This window comes from Sebastes umbrosus, chromosome 22 (genome assembly GCF_015220745.1).
Source record: "Sebastes umbrosus isolate fSebUmb1 chromosome 22, fSebUmb1.pri, whole genome shotgun sequence".
NCBI lineage: Eukaryota > Metazoa > Chordata > Actinopteri > Perciformes > Sebastidae > Sebastes > Sebastes umbrosus.
The window spans coordinates 4,846,952-4,860,551 of record NC_051290.1 but is presented as its reverse complement, the minus strand read 5'-3'; the positions used below and the strand labels follow the sequence as shown (position 1 = coordinate 4,860,551).

The 13,600-nt window shown below is 35.6% G+C and overlaps 1 protein-coding gene and 1 long non-coding RNA gene across 6 annotated transcripts in view; one reads left to right on the top strand and one right to left on the bottom strand.

The window, feature by feature from the left end:
• Positions 1-1,540: 1,540 nt before the first annotated feature.
• The window catches only part of LOC119481296 (tyrosine-protein phosphatase non-receptor type substrate 1-like), a 20,507-nt gene continuing 8,447 nt past the window's right edge, over positions 1,541-13,600 (top strand). For 2 of the 5 annotated variants that reach the window (XM_037758074.1, XM_037758077.1), the window contains exons 1-2: positions 6,788-6,876; positions 12,930-13,289. In XM_037758074.1, coding sequence (XP_037614002.1) covers positions 6,819-6,876; positions 12,930-13,289 — 418 coding nt within the window. In that variant the 5' untranslated portion in view covers positions 6,788-6,818. Of the gene's footprint in view, positions 1,621-2,773; positions 3,137-6,787; positions 6,877-11,729; positions 11,873-12,910; positions 13,290-13,600 lie in introns of those variants that run through there. The other 3 variants (XM_037758073.1, XM_037758076.1, XM_037758078.1) reach the window with 3 other exon arrangements.
• The window catches only part of LOC119481298, a 27,069-nt gene continuing 26,373 nt past the window's right edge, over positions 12,905-13,600 (bottom strand). The window contains exon 4 of the long non-coding RNA XR_005205164.1: positions 12,905-13,002. This is a non-coding gene — a long non-coding RNA (uncharacterized LOC119481298). The remainder of the gene's footprint in view (positions 13,003-13,600) is intronic.

Genomic DNA, 13,600 nt, shown 5'->3' with positions numbered 1-13,600 from the left:
AACATTTAGCGGTTTGTGGTTGAGGGCTTCCTGTTGTTCTCTATCATCTGTCCAAATTCACTTCTGTTTAGTAGAGCTTATTAATAAAATGGCACATAAAGGAGGCTAACTATATCACCCAAACTGTCGTCTCTAAATAAAGAATTTGTATCGTGAGTTGTGTATCGAGCAAATCCAGTCCAATCCAAAAGTAGAAATGCATTTTCAAAATGTGACCCTATAAGTCATAAAAAGTATAGACAATACAATACATATGCCAATAGTATCTTCCTGTTATTCATTTTTTATACTTATATAGATTCCTTAATTTTCCTCTCCTCTGTAATGTTATAATGATTAAGAATTTCATGAAATCTAACCGCATTTTTGATGAGGGCAGCATCTTTTAAAGGGACTGTTTGTAACTTCTTACACGTATAAATCATTGCTGGTCGGTGTCCCATGCGTGCTCGCGTGTTGCTACGCTGTTCAGATTCAGACTCCAACACAAACTATACGGAAGTACCAAAACCGCAAAGATATATCTAGTGAAGCCCGTCTTGCAAAACAGTGTTGGCCGCGGTTGGAGGACGCGGAGGAGACCTTAGCTTTGGTCTCCAGGGCCGGAGTCTCTGCTGTACTCTGCTCCTCTGCTCCTCTGCCTGCCTTCACTCACACACCGCGCTCGTTCTCGCTCTCTCTCTCCACCTCTCACGTACATGCACGCACACTCCACACTGCAGAAGAGTTAGTTTAGCTCTGAGAATATCTAGTGAATGTACAGTGGACGTCTGTGCAGGAATAAATGCTGCAGCTCCTCCAGACCAACAGAGGTTTCCCGTGTCTTGTGAAGTGACGGGGCTCTGCAAAGAGAAACGTTATCGTCTCTGACCAAAACTCCGGCGTCTCCCCTGTTCCCTACGACAGCGGTCAGGAGGCTGAGGCAGGAAAAGCCAACACTAGGATCAGCATTGATTCATGGAGAGACCTTCGTCTGGTCAGCTAACATTACTGCCAAGCAGCTGAAATATAGAGTGATATTGTGCTTTTAGCTGACGTGTGTCTCCTCACTGTTTTGAGCGATGCTCGTTCATGTCTTTGTAGAGCGAGCACAAGCGCGAGCAACAGGACGCTGACTTTCGTTGACTTAACGGCCCCAGGTGTCGCTGTTAACAAGACATTTCTGATTCCTACAAACAGTCCCTTTAACGTTTGGTTGGGGGTTTGGGGATGGTTTTTTATTGAGGATATGAGTGCAAACTGGGTCAGAATTTAAATGAGGGCTGAATTTATACTCACAGCGGATGCTAAATGTATCACCTAAAACACATTGTTAGCCATTGTAGCGCAGACCGGAAGAAAGTACTTCTTCCGGCTTCACTAAACTGTGAATATTCTATTAAATATCGCTGCCTTCAACTCATCTGGAGGGGGAGGAACAGAGGTTGTGGTTTTAGAAATTTATCTCGAAAGATCTTTGAACAACCTCCAAATGAGGCTGTGCCGTATTGTGAGTGTGTGTTAGATGTGAGGGGCTCTGAAGAGATGGGTATCAGTCTTCAGTGGTGAATTGGTGTGAAAGGATGAAGCTTCTACTGAGCAGTCTGTTACTCGCCTCTCTCTGTGTCATCTCATCTTGGAGTAAGTAAAAAACACACCAAGTCTGCAATGATCTCCATATTCAGGACTTTATTATTTTATGAATCATTACATTTTTGCATTTTGGGAATTAAAAAGTAGACGATCAGGTCACAATATTGAAGTTACAGTGTGGGACAACACACATACGACTAATATGACATTTAATGTAACTCTACGGACAACAAGAATTATAAATAACGTGGATACCAGTGGACTATTCATCAAGTCAAATGCAATAAAACTGAAATATTTAGATTTATTTAAAGTTGAAAAATGGAAGTTTTTTGTGTCAAGATTGGGTGGTAACGATTGTCGAAGAAAATGTCATTTCAATGATGATGTTAAATCATAAAAATCCCTGTTGTTTAAGGTCAAAACTATGACAACAAATGTCGGTAACACTTCATTTAACAGGTCTGCAAATTTCATGGTAATTAGGTGTTATTTAGCAAATATTTGAAATTTCTTTGGAACTACTGCCAAATTACCCCAATATTTACCTCAAAAATGTATCAAAAATGTACTTTATTATAAACATTAGTTATTAGTTATATGCTAAAATAGCATATAATGGTTAAAATAGGGCTCTTAGACTTAGACTCTTAGAAGTGGCCATACGCGCTGCTCTTCATCGGAGGTGGAAAACCTCAAATCTCACCATTGTGTGACTTATTGTCTACATGAATGTAACCTGGTAGCTAATGTCATGATTCAGAGAGTTTTTTTAAGAAATTTCAAATAAGTTATTTGCTAATTATTATCTATTTACCAGCAGACATGGAAATAAAGCATATCCATTTTTTTTTTGTATTCTTTTCCTGGAAATGTATTAAATAAATTACCAGCTATTTATTACTGCTTATTGGGAGATAGCGGAATATAATTATTAAATAATGTTTAATAATTATTTTATTTAAATAAACATATTTGGAATATCTTATGATTTAAACATGATTATATGGTTTAAATATTTCACACACTGATAAAAGTGTAACGAGAAATGGAAATTAGCAACAAAAAAGTTATTGTTGGTGTAGCAGCACCTCTTTATTTGGTATCTAGTTTAGTGCATGTCCTCAAAAACTCATGATGATGCAGTATGTACGGTGCTGTGATGATCTACCAAATCATGTATCACTCCGTCTCTTCATAGGTGTTTCATCTACACTTGTTACCCAGAGTCATGATGTCTCCGTCATGGAGGGGGAGACAGTAACCATCACCTGCTGCGGGACACTGGACAGGGTGTTTGAAAGGGGGAGACTTTACTGGCTGAAAAATCAAACAAAAATAGAGACTAAGATTTTCAACTTCATGAATCGCTCTAAAGAAGACAGTCTGCAGAATAAGACATATCACTGCTCAAACTTGACCTTTACGAATGTCACAAGAGAGGATTCAGGGAGATACATCTGCATGGTGATAGTGGAGATACCACTTTTAACTATGGTTGAAGGATATGGTACCATCATCACAGTTACAGCCAGAGACAAAACAACGGACAACACAGCAGGAGGTAGGTCATAGCTGCCCCTACTTTTCAAAATTAAACTTCATTTTTTTAATTTTATTTTCAGCACTTTGAAATGTGTAATGGTCAATCTCAGACTATTTTCTTTCTTTCTTTTTTTTTTTTTACATGGATTTTCTAAATGGAAGATAAAGTAACAGGAGTGTTTAGCATAACATTAGCAAATACATTAAATGTACATGACATTAAAGGTCCCATATCGTGCTCATTTTCAGGTTCATACTTGTATTTTATGTTTCTACTCGAACATGTTTACATGCTGCAATGTTAAAAAAACAAAACATTATTTTGCTTGTTTCAAACGCACAATTTCTGAAGTGTGTGTATTTCTCTGTATATTGAGCGTTTTGATAGTTTAACAGTATTTATAAAGCACTTAAACCTGCTTTATAATATAAAAGACATGAAAATGTTGTGTGATGTCCCACATTTTACTTTATTTCATCATACTTTATTTTTTCGAGGTTGTTTTCATATATGCAATTTACAGTTCGTAATTACAATAGTTTATAAATCAATTTTTTAAGTAGTTGAGCTTAGAGACGAACACAATAAGTACCCTAGAGAAAACAACTTCAGCAATCACTTAAGAAAAGAAAAAAATAAATAATTATACAAATAATAATTTAAAAAAAGAATAGAATAAAAAAATGTAAAAAATAATAATAATAATAATAATAATAATTAATTAAATAAACATTAACCTGTGGGACATGACTAAAATGTGTATTTTAATCTAACATATTATAAATTTCTGATGAGAGAATGTATTTGTGTGTCTAAATTAGAAATAGAGTCACACAATAATACAAAAAAAAAAAAATAAAATGAAGTATTCTAATCATTATATTTCATGGAGAGCGTGACACAGTGGAGACGGGTTCTGGGTACTTTATTTTATTAAGGTGAAGGCTTTGCTTAATAATATAATGTATTATACAGATACTTTTCATGCATAGTTGTATGTCACAGGGACAGAAAAAGTCTAATCATGTTGCCTCTGTGGGTGAATTTCAGATTCTCACTCGAAGGACGTGCTCATTTTTGTCCTGAGGTGCCTGCCCATCGTTGCCCTCGTCGTAACCTTCTTCTCCATCAACTATTTAGCGAAAAAAGCTCAGCAACGCGCAAAAGGTACAATATAACTTTCACTCCATTATGATGAAATGGTGTCGAGACATTTATGTTACAGTTCATTAATCCATCAGTATACGTTCATGTTTCAGCTCCTGGAAGAACGGAAGAAAACCAAGAAGAAGAGGAAGAAGATGAGACGGAAATATAGAAGCAGAGTGACGATAACAAAAAGATGCCTCGATTAGGACACAAAATCAACACATGTCACCTTTTATGAGTGGCTGATGTTTGGGATAAAACTAAATCTGCACTGTGAGATGCTTTTATTTTGACGTATTAGCCAAGTAGATCAGTCAGCTGCCTGTATTTCCTTTGATTTCAGCTGTGTTCTTAAATGCATGTCATTAAAAAAATAATAATTTTCATTAAAAACTACTTTAAAAATGTGCAGGATTTACTGTATGAATGCAGCACTTCAGTAACATGAAGGGACAATTCACCATTTGGTCTAAAGATGGACCCGTTGAGGTAAGTTAGAGTCCTTCTGTGAAGGATGTGAAAGATTTATACTATGAGGACTCCTAGTGGTAGCACTACGAAATACACTATAACAGACAGCAATTCATTATTAATGTATAACCTCCCAATAACCTGGATCTGACCCGAGGACACAGATGAATGGTACATCCCAACTACAAACACATTACTATAAAGAAAGTAAAGTATATCAGGTAAACTAAGGACTAAGTTCAGTCTTAGATATGGAGCAGAGGCAACGCTGCTATCATTCTAATTTCAATGAAAATTCCTCAATGGAAATACAAATATTTCACTGCTTCTCTCTTCATCTACTCTGTTGGTGACACTGGTGAATGAAGTATTAAAGGTCCCATATCATGCTCATTTTCAGGTTCATACTTGCATTTTGTGTGTCTACTAGAACATGTTTACATGCTGTAATGTTCAAAAAACACTTTATTTTCCTCATACTGTCTGCCTGAATATACCTGTATTCACCCTCTGTCTGAAACGCTTCGTTTTAGTGCATTTCAGCGGAATTGCAACAGAATTGCGTTGCTAGGCAACAGTTTGGGTCCATGTTTACTTCCTGTCAGCTTATGTCATTCACATACAATGCAACAGGAAATAAACTGGGACACATTTAGAATGTTTACGTTGAAAACTGTGTAATGGTCTAAATATTGTATATTTGTGACATCACAAATGGACAGAAATCCTAACGGCTTGTTTCAAACGCACAATTTCTGAATACGGGCTGTGTGTATTCCTTGGTATATTGAGCATTTTGATAGTTTAACAGTATTTGTATAACAATTAAACCTGCTTTATAATATAAAAGACATGAAAATCTCACTTTTTACAATATGGGACCTTTAAGTCGTGAGAACACCGCTGTTAAGCAACGGCAATATTAACATGTTGAAACGCTTTAATGTTGAAAAAAAACTATTTTTCTCATACTGTGTGTCTGAATATACCTGTATTCACCCTCTTGAACAGACTTTATATCACCTTGCAAACCTTAGATCAGTCAGATATTGCTTGTTTTATATATACATAAACTACTAATGCAAGATTTTAAAAAAAAAAACTCAGTTAAGTTTAGAGAAAAACATGTTTTGGGTTCAAATAACTACGAACTAAAAAAGACAACTGGTTTCACACCACGGATGCAAACTCCGGTCTCCTGGGTAGCGCCTGACTTTGGCTTCTGCTCCTGTCATAATTACTACGGTCGCTAGAGGTCACTGACTGCCGTGTTCTTTTATACCTTCTTTCGGTGATCTACCATGTGAATACATGATAAAACCTACTAGTAGGTGTAGTAGGCACCAATTAACCCACATCTATGGGACTTATAGTGACTGATAACGCCTACTTAATAGCCGTACAACAGTCTAATTGGCTGGAAATGCAGTGGAGTAGAAGTAGAAAGTGGCAGAAAATGAAAACACTCAGGTAAAGTACAAGTACCTGAACATTATACTTGAGTTACTTACTTTCCACCACCGGTCGTTGATCCGTTTCAGTATTTGTGTTTCAGAGTCAAAATAGACATTTATCTTCAAACTGCATTGTGAGAACAGAGAAGGTTAACGCTGCCTTCTATCTGAAGGAGGAAGCAACAAAAGCTGTGGTTTTTCACACTTCTCAAAGAACTTCTGCAGAGGAAAAGATGATGCCCACTGTGTGTGTGTGTGTGTGTGCGTGTGTGTGTGTGTGTGTGTGTGTGTGTGTGTGTGTGTGTGTGCGTGCGTGCGTGCGTGCGTGCGTGTGTGTGTGTGTGTGTGTGTGTGTGTGCGTGTGTGCGCGTGTGCGCGTGTGTGTGTGTGTGTGTGCGTGTGTGTGCGTGTGTGTGTGTGTGCGTGTGTGTGTGTGCGTGCGTGCGTGCGTGCGTGTGTGTGTGTGTGTGTGTGTGTGTGTGTGTGTGTGTGTGTGTGCGTGTGTGTGTGTGTGCGTGTGTGCGCGTGTGCGTGTGTGTGTGTGTGTGTGTGTGTGTGGGTTGGACGTAGAGCAGCTCTGAAGACATGATGAGAATCAGTTGTCGGCGGTTAATCAGAGTGGAAAGATGAAGCTTCTACTCAGCAGTCTGCTGCTCTCCTCTCTCTGTGCCCTCTCATCTTGGAGTGAGTAAAACAACTTTAACATCACATTCATAGACACATAAGATGCTTCACATCTCTGCTCAAAATGTCAAAAATATGATTTATGATTACTGTAGTTATTGATAATGTCAATGATCAAACAAGTACGTACAGTAGAGTGCTTGGGTATATTATAAGCAGTGGAAATATGTTTCTCACTATACATCCCCAAAATATTAATAATAGAGCCATAACTGCCCTGTTTCAAAGAGATGTTGATATAACATCATGGCAATTGATTTGTAAGATACTTCCTCTTAAATACCGAATAAGATTAAGGAAGTGTCCTTTAAAATTATTCATAAATATTATCCTGTCAATCACGATATGCAGAAATAAAAAAAATACATATCTGTCATTGATCATGTCTTTAAAAACATTATTATAACTTTTATTTTTTTATTTTTTTATTTATTTATTTATTTTTTTTATTAAATTTTTCTACCTATTTTTCATTATTATTTTTTTTTAATAATTTCTTATGCTGATGTTTTTTTCTTTTGTGTACATCTTGTTTTGTGTCTTTGTTTATTTCTAAGCCTGACTTAAAAGTTTGTTTATAAACTTTTGTAAGTATGAACTGTAAACTGCATATATGAAAACAATCTCATAATGTATAAAAAAAAAATTAAAAAATCATTACGGGGAAATGTGGTTTCTTCAACAAAAAAAATTATATATTTTCTTATAATACATTTTATATTTCAATCTTTTATTCAATAATATAAATTTAACAATAAATACGTTTTTTTTTGTTGTTTTCATGAAAGATGTTTAGCAATATGTGAAACCTCTTCCTAATTTGACTAAAAAAAGGCTCTACTGTATATATATATATATATGTATATATATATGTAAGTTTTAATATTTCTGTTTAGTGCGATATACCATTGGTTATTGTTATACTGAATGTGAATTATGTTCTGTTGTTTAATAAAGTAGAGATAAGTAGCCAACTAGTGTAGAATAACATGAAACCGTGGGTCGGTTGTCCTCGCGTCCCGCCACCGATTATAAATATATGCTAAAATTAGCATTTAGAATATCTTATGATTTAAATATGTTTTAATGGTTTAAATATTTCACATATTCCACACCCTGATAAAAGTGTGACAGGAAATGGAAATTAGCGACAAAAAAGTTATTGTTGGTGTGGCATTACCGCTTTATTTGGTATCTAGTTTAGCGCATGTCCTTTGATTTTGTTGGAAAGTGCCACTACGTGCCACATTTAGCTTCTGAAATGATGCATTATGTACGGTGCTGTGAGGAACTACCAAATCATGTATCACTCTGTCTCCTCATAGGTGTTTCAGCTACACCTGTTACCCAGAGTCATGATGTCTCCGTCATGGAGGGGGAGACGGTAAACATCACCTGCTGCTGGACAACGGAGTTTGGCAGGATTAGATTTATCTGGCTGAAAAATCAAACAAAGACTGAGAAAGAGACTTTCATCTTGAAGAATCTCTCTCAAGGAGACAGTCTGCAGAATGAGGCATCTCACTGCTCAAACTTGACCTTTACGAATGTCACAAGAGAGGATTCAGGGAGATACATCTGCAGGGTGACAGTGGAGGTACCACTTTTAAAAACGGTTGAAGGAAATGGTACCGTCATCACAGTTACAGCCAGAGACAAAACAACGGACAGCACAGCAGAAGGTAGATCATAGCTGCCCCTACTTTTCAAAATTAAACTTCATTTTTTTAATTTTATTTTCAGCACTTTGAAATGTGTAATGGTCAATCTCAGACTATTTTCTTTCTTTCTTTTTTTGTTTTTACATGGATTTTCTAAATGGAAGATAAAGTAACAGGAGTGTTTAGCATAACATTAGCAAATACATTAAATGTACATGACATTAAAGGTCCCATATCGTGCTCATTTTCAGGTTCATACTTGTATTTTATGTTTCTACTCGAACATGTTTACATGCTGCAATGTTAAAAAAACAAAACATTATTTTGCTTGTTTCAAACGCACAATTTCTGAAGTGCGTGTATTTCTCTGTATATTGAGCGTTTTGATAGTTTAACAGTATTTATAAAGCACTTAAACCTGCTTTATAATATAAAAGACATGAAAATGTTGTGTGATGTCCCACATTTTACTTTATTTCATCATACTTTATTTTTTCGAGGTTGTTTTCATATATGCAATTTACAGTTCGTAATTACAATAGTTTATAAATCAATTTTTTAAGTAGTTGAGCTTAGAGACGAACACAATAAGTACCCTAGAGAAAACAACTTCAGCAATCACTTAAGAAAAGAAAAAAATAAATAATTATACAAATAATAATTTAAAAAAAGAATAGAATAAAAAAATGTAAAAAATAATAATAATAATAATAATAATAATATTAATACAAAGAAAAGAAATTAATAATAATAATAATAATAATTAATTAAATAAACATTAACCTGTGGGACATGACTAAAATGTGTATTTTAATCTAACATATTATAAATTTCTGATGAGAGAATGTATTTGTGTGTCTAAATTAGAAATAGAGTCACACAATAATACAAAAAAAAATAAATAAAATGAAGGATTCTAATCATTATATTTCATGGAGAGCGTGACACAGTGGAGACGGGTTCTGGGTACTTTATTTTATTAAGGTGAAGGCTTTGCTTAATAATATAATGTATTAAACAGATACTTTTCATGCATATTTGTATGTCACAGGGACAGAAAAAGTCTAATCATGTTGCCTCTGTGGGTGAATTTCAGATTCTCACTCGAAGAAAGTGCTCATTTTTGTCCTGAGGTGCCTGCCCATCGTTGCCCTCGTCGTAACCTTCTTCTCCATCAACTATTTAGCGAAAAAAGCTCAGCAACGCGCAAAAGGTACAATATAACTTTCACTCCATTATGATGAAATGGTGTCGAGACATTTATGTTACAGTTCATTAATCCATCAGTATACGTTCATGTTTCAGCTCCTGGAAGAACAGAAGAAAACCAAGAAGAAGAGGAAGAAGATGAGACGGAAATATAGAAGCAGAGTGACGATAACAAAAAGATGCCTCGATTAGGACACAAAATCAACACGTGTCACCTTTTATGAGTGGCTGATGTTTGGGATAAAACTAAATCTGCACTGTGAGATGCTTTTATTTTGACGTATTAGCCAAGTAGATCAGTCAGCTGCCTGTATTTCCTTTGATTACTGCTGTTTTCTTGAATGCATGTCATTAAAAAAATTATAATTTTCATTAAAAACTACTTTAAAAATGTGCAGGATTTACTGTATGAATGCAGCACTTCAGTTACATGAAGGGACAATTCACCATTTGGTCTAAAGATGGACCCATTGAGGTAAGTTAGAGTCCTTCTGTGAAGGATGTGAAAGATTTATACTATGAGGACTCCTAGTGGTAGCACTACGAAATACACTATAACAGACAGCAATTCATGATTAATGTATAACCTCCCAATAACCTGGATTTGACCCGAGGACACAGATGAATGGTACATCCCAACTACAAACACATTACTATAAAGAAACTAAAGTATATTAGGTAAAAAGGTCCCATATCGTGCTCATTTTCAGGTTCATACTTGTATTTGTGTTTCTACTAGAAGATGTTTACATGCTGTAATGTTCAAAAAAAACTTTATTATCCTCATACTGTCTGCCTGAATATACCTTTAATAACCCTCTCTGTCTGAAACGCTCCGTTTTAGTGCATGTCAACGGAATTGCAACGGAATTGCAACAGAATTGCGTTGCCTGGCAACAGTTTGGGTCCATGTTTACTTCCTGTAAGCTGATGTTATTTGCATACACTGCAACAGGAAATAAACTGGGACACATTTAGAATGTTTACGTTTAAAACCGTGTAATGGTCTAAATATCGTATATTTGTGACATCACAAATAGACAGAAATCCTAACGGCTTGTTTCAAACGCACAATTTCTGAATACGGGCTGTGTGTGTATTTCTCCGTATATTGAACGTTTTTATAGATTAACAGTATTTGTATAACAATTAAACCATGCTTTATAATATAAAAGACATTAAAATCTCACTTTTTTACAATATGGGACCTTTAAGGCACTTCAGGATTGGCTTCACTTCTCAGACCCCGGTATTGCCCACTGTTTAGGCTAGTTTTTATTGGTAGTGGCGGAGTCCGCCATTAAACTCATGCATTAAACCTTCCTTAATATTTGGCTGGGGGGGTTGGGGATTGGTTTGTCATTGAGGATATGAGTAAGCAAACTGGGTCAGATTTGACTCACAGCGGATGCTAAATGTATCACCTAAAAGAGGTGAGAACTAAACGGTCTGAGAATGTGAAAATGTTTTCAATGAAAAGATGATTTTGTCAAATCCCTCTGCATTACATTATTGGCCTTCTAATCTGCAGGGGAAACAACGATAGTTTAGTTTTATGACATATTTCAGTAAATAAAATGTCTATGTAGAGCGAGCACAAGCGCGAGCAACAGGACGCTGACTTTCGTTGACTTAACGGCCCCAGGTGTCGCTGTTAACAAGACATTTCTGATTCCTACAAACAGTCCCTTTAACGTTTGGTTGGGGGTTTGGGGATGGTTTTTTATTGAGGATATGAGTGCAAACTGGGTCAGAATTTAAATGAGGGCTGAATTTATACTCACAGCGGATGCTAAATGTATCACCTAAAACACATTGTTAGCCATTGTAGCGCAGACCGGAAGAAAGTACCTCTTCCGGCTTCACTAAACTGTGAATATTCTATTAAATATCGCTGCCTTCAACTCATCTGCAGGGGAAGGAACAGAGGTTGTGGGTTTATACATTTATCTCGAAAGATCTTTGAACAACTTCCAAATGAGGCTGTGCCGTATTGTGAGTGTGTGTTAGATGTGAGGGGCTCTAAAGAGATGGGTATCAGTCTTCAGTGGTGAATCGGTGTGAAAGGATGAAGCTTCTACTGAGCAGTCTGTTACTCGCCTCTCTCTGTGCCATCCCATCTCGGAGTAAGTAAAAAACACACCAAGTCTGCAATGATCTCCATATTCAGGACTTTATTATAGTATATTTAGTTATTTAAGAGTGAATCATTACATTTTTGCATTTTGGGAATTAAAAAGTAGACGATCAGGTCACAATATTGAAGTTACAGTGTGGGACAACACACATTTAGATTTATTTAAAGTTGAAAAATTTGAAGTTTTTTGTGTCAAGATTGGGTGGTAACGATTGTTGAAGAAAATGTAATTTCAATGATGATGTTAAATCATAAAAATCCCTGTTGTTTAAGGTCAAAACTATGACAACAAATGTTGGTAATACTTCATTTAACAGGTCTGCAAATTTCATGGTAATTAGGTGTTATTTAGCAAATATTTTAAATTTCTTTGGAATTACTGTCAAATTACCCCAATATTTACCTCAAAAATGTATCAAAAAGTACTTTATTATAAACATTAGTTAACCATTATATGCTAAAATAGCATATAATGGTTAAAATAGGGCCCTTAGGCTTGAGAAGCGGCTGCACGCTGCTCTTCATCGGAGGTGGAAAAACCTCAAATCTCACCATTGTGTGACTTATTGTCTACACAAATGTAACCTGGTAGCTAATGTCATGATTCAGGGAGGTTTTTTAAAGAAATTTCAAATAAGTTATTTGCTAATTATTATCTATTTATCAGCAGACATGGAAATAAAGCATATCCATTAACTTTGTATTCTTTTCCTGGAAATGTATTAAATAAATTACCAGCTATTTATTACTGCTTATTGGGAGATAGCGGAATATAATTATTAAATAATGTTTAATAATTATTTTATATAAATAAACATATTTGGAATATCTTATGATTTAAACATGTTTATATGGTTTAAATATTTCACACACTGATAAAAGTGTAACGAGAAATGGAAATCAGCAACAAAAAAGTTATTGTTGGTGTAGCAGCACCTCTTTATTTGGTATCTAGTTTAGTGCATGTCATCAAAAACTCATGCTGATGCAGTATGTACGATGCTGTGATGAACTACCAAAACATGTATCACTCTGTCTCTTCATAGGTGTTTCATCTACACTTGTTGTTACCCATAGTCCTGATGTCTCCGTCATGGAGGGGGAGACAGTAACCATCACCTGCTGCGGGACACTGGAGTTTGGCAGGATTACATTTAACTGGCTGAAAAATCAAACAGATATAGACACTGAGATTTTCATCATGAAGAATCACTCTAAAGGAGACAGTCTGCAACAGGAGACATCTCACTGCTCAAACTTGACCTTTACGAATGTCACAAGAGAGAATTCAGGGAGATACATCTGCAGGGTGACAGTGGAGGTACCACTTTTAAAAACGGTTGAAGGAAATGGTACCGTCATCACAGTTACAGCCAGAGACAACACAACGGACAGCACAGCAGAAGGTAGATCATAGCTGCCCCTACTTTTCAAAATTAAACTTCATTTTTTTAATTTTATTTTCAGCACTTTGAAATGTGTAATGGTCAATCTCAGGCTATTTTTTTGTTTTTACATGGATTTTCTAAATGGAAAATAAAGTAAAAAAGAGTGTTAAGCATAGCATTAGCAAATTTATGAAATGTACATGACATTAAAGGTCCCATATCGTGCTCATTTTCAGGTTCATACTTGTATTTTGTGTTTCTAATAGAACATGTTTACATGCTCTAATGTAAAAAAAAAAAAGTATTTTCCTCATACTGTCTTTCTGAAT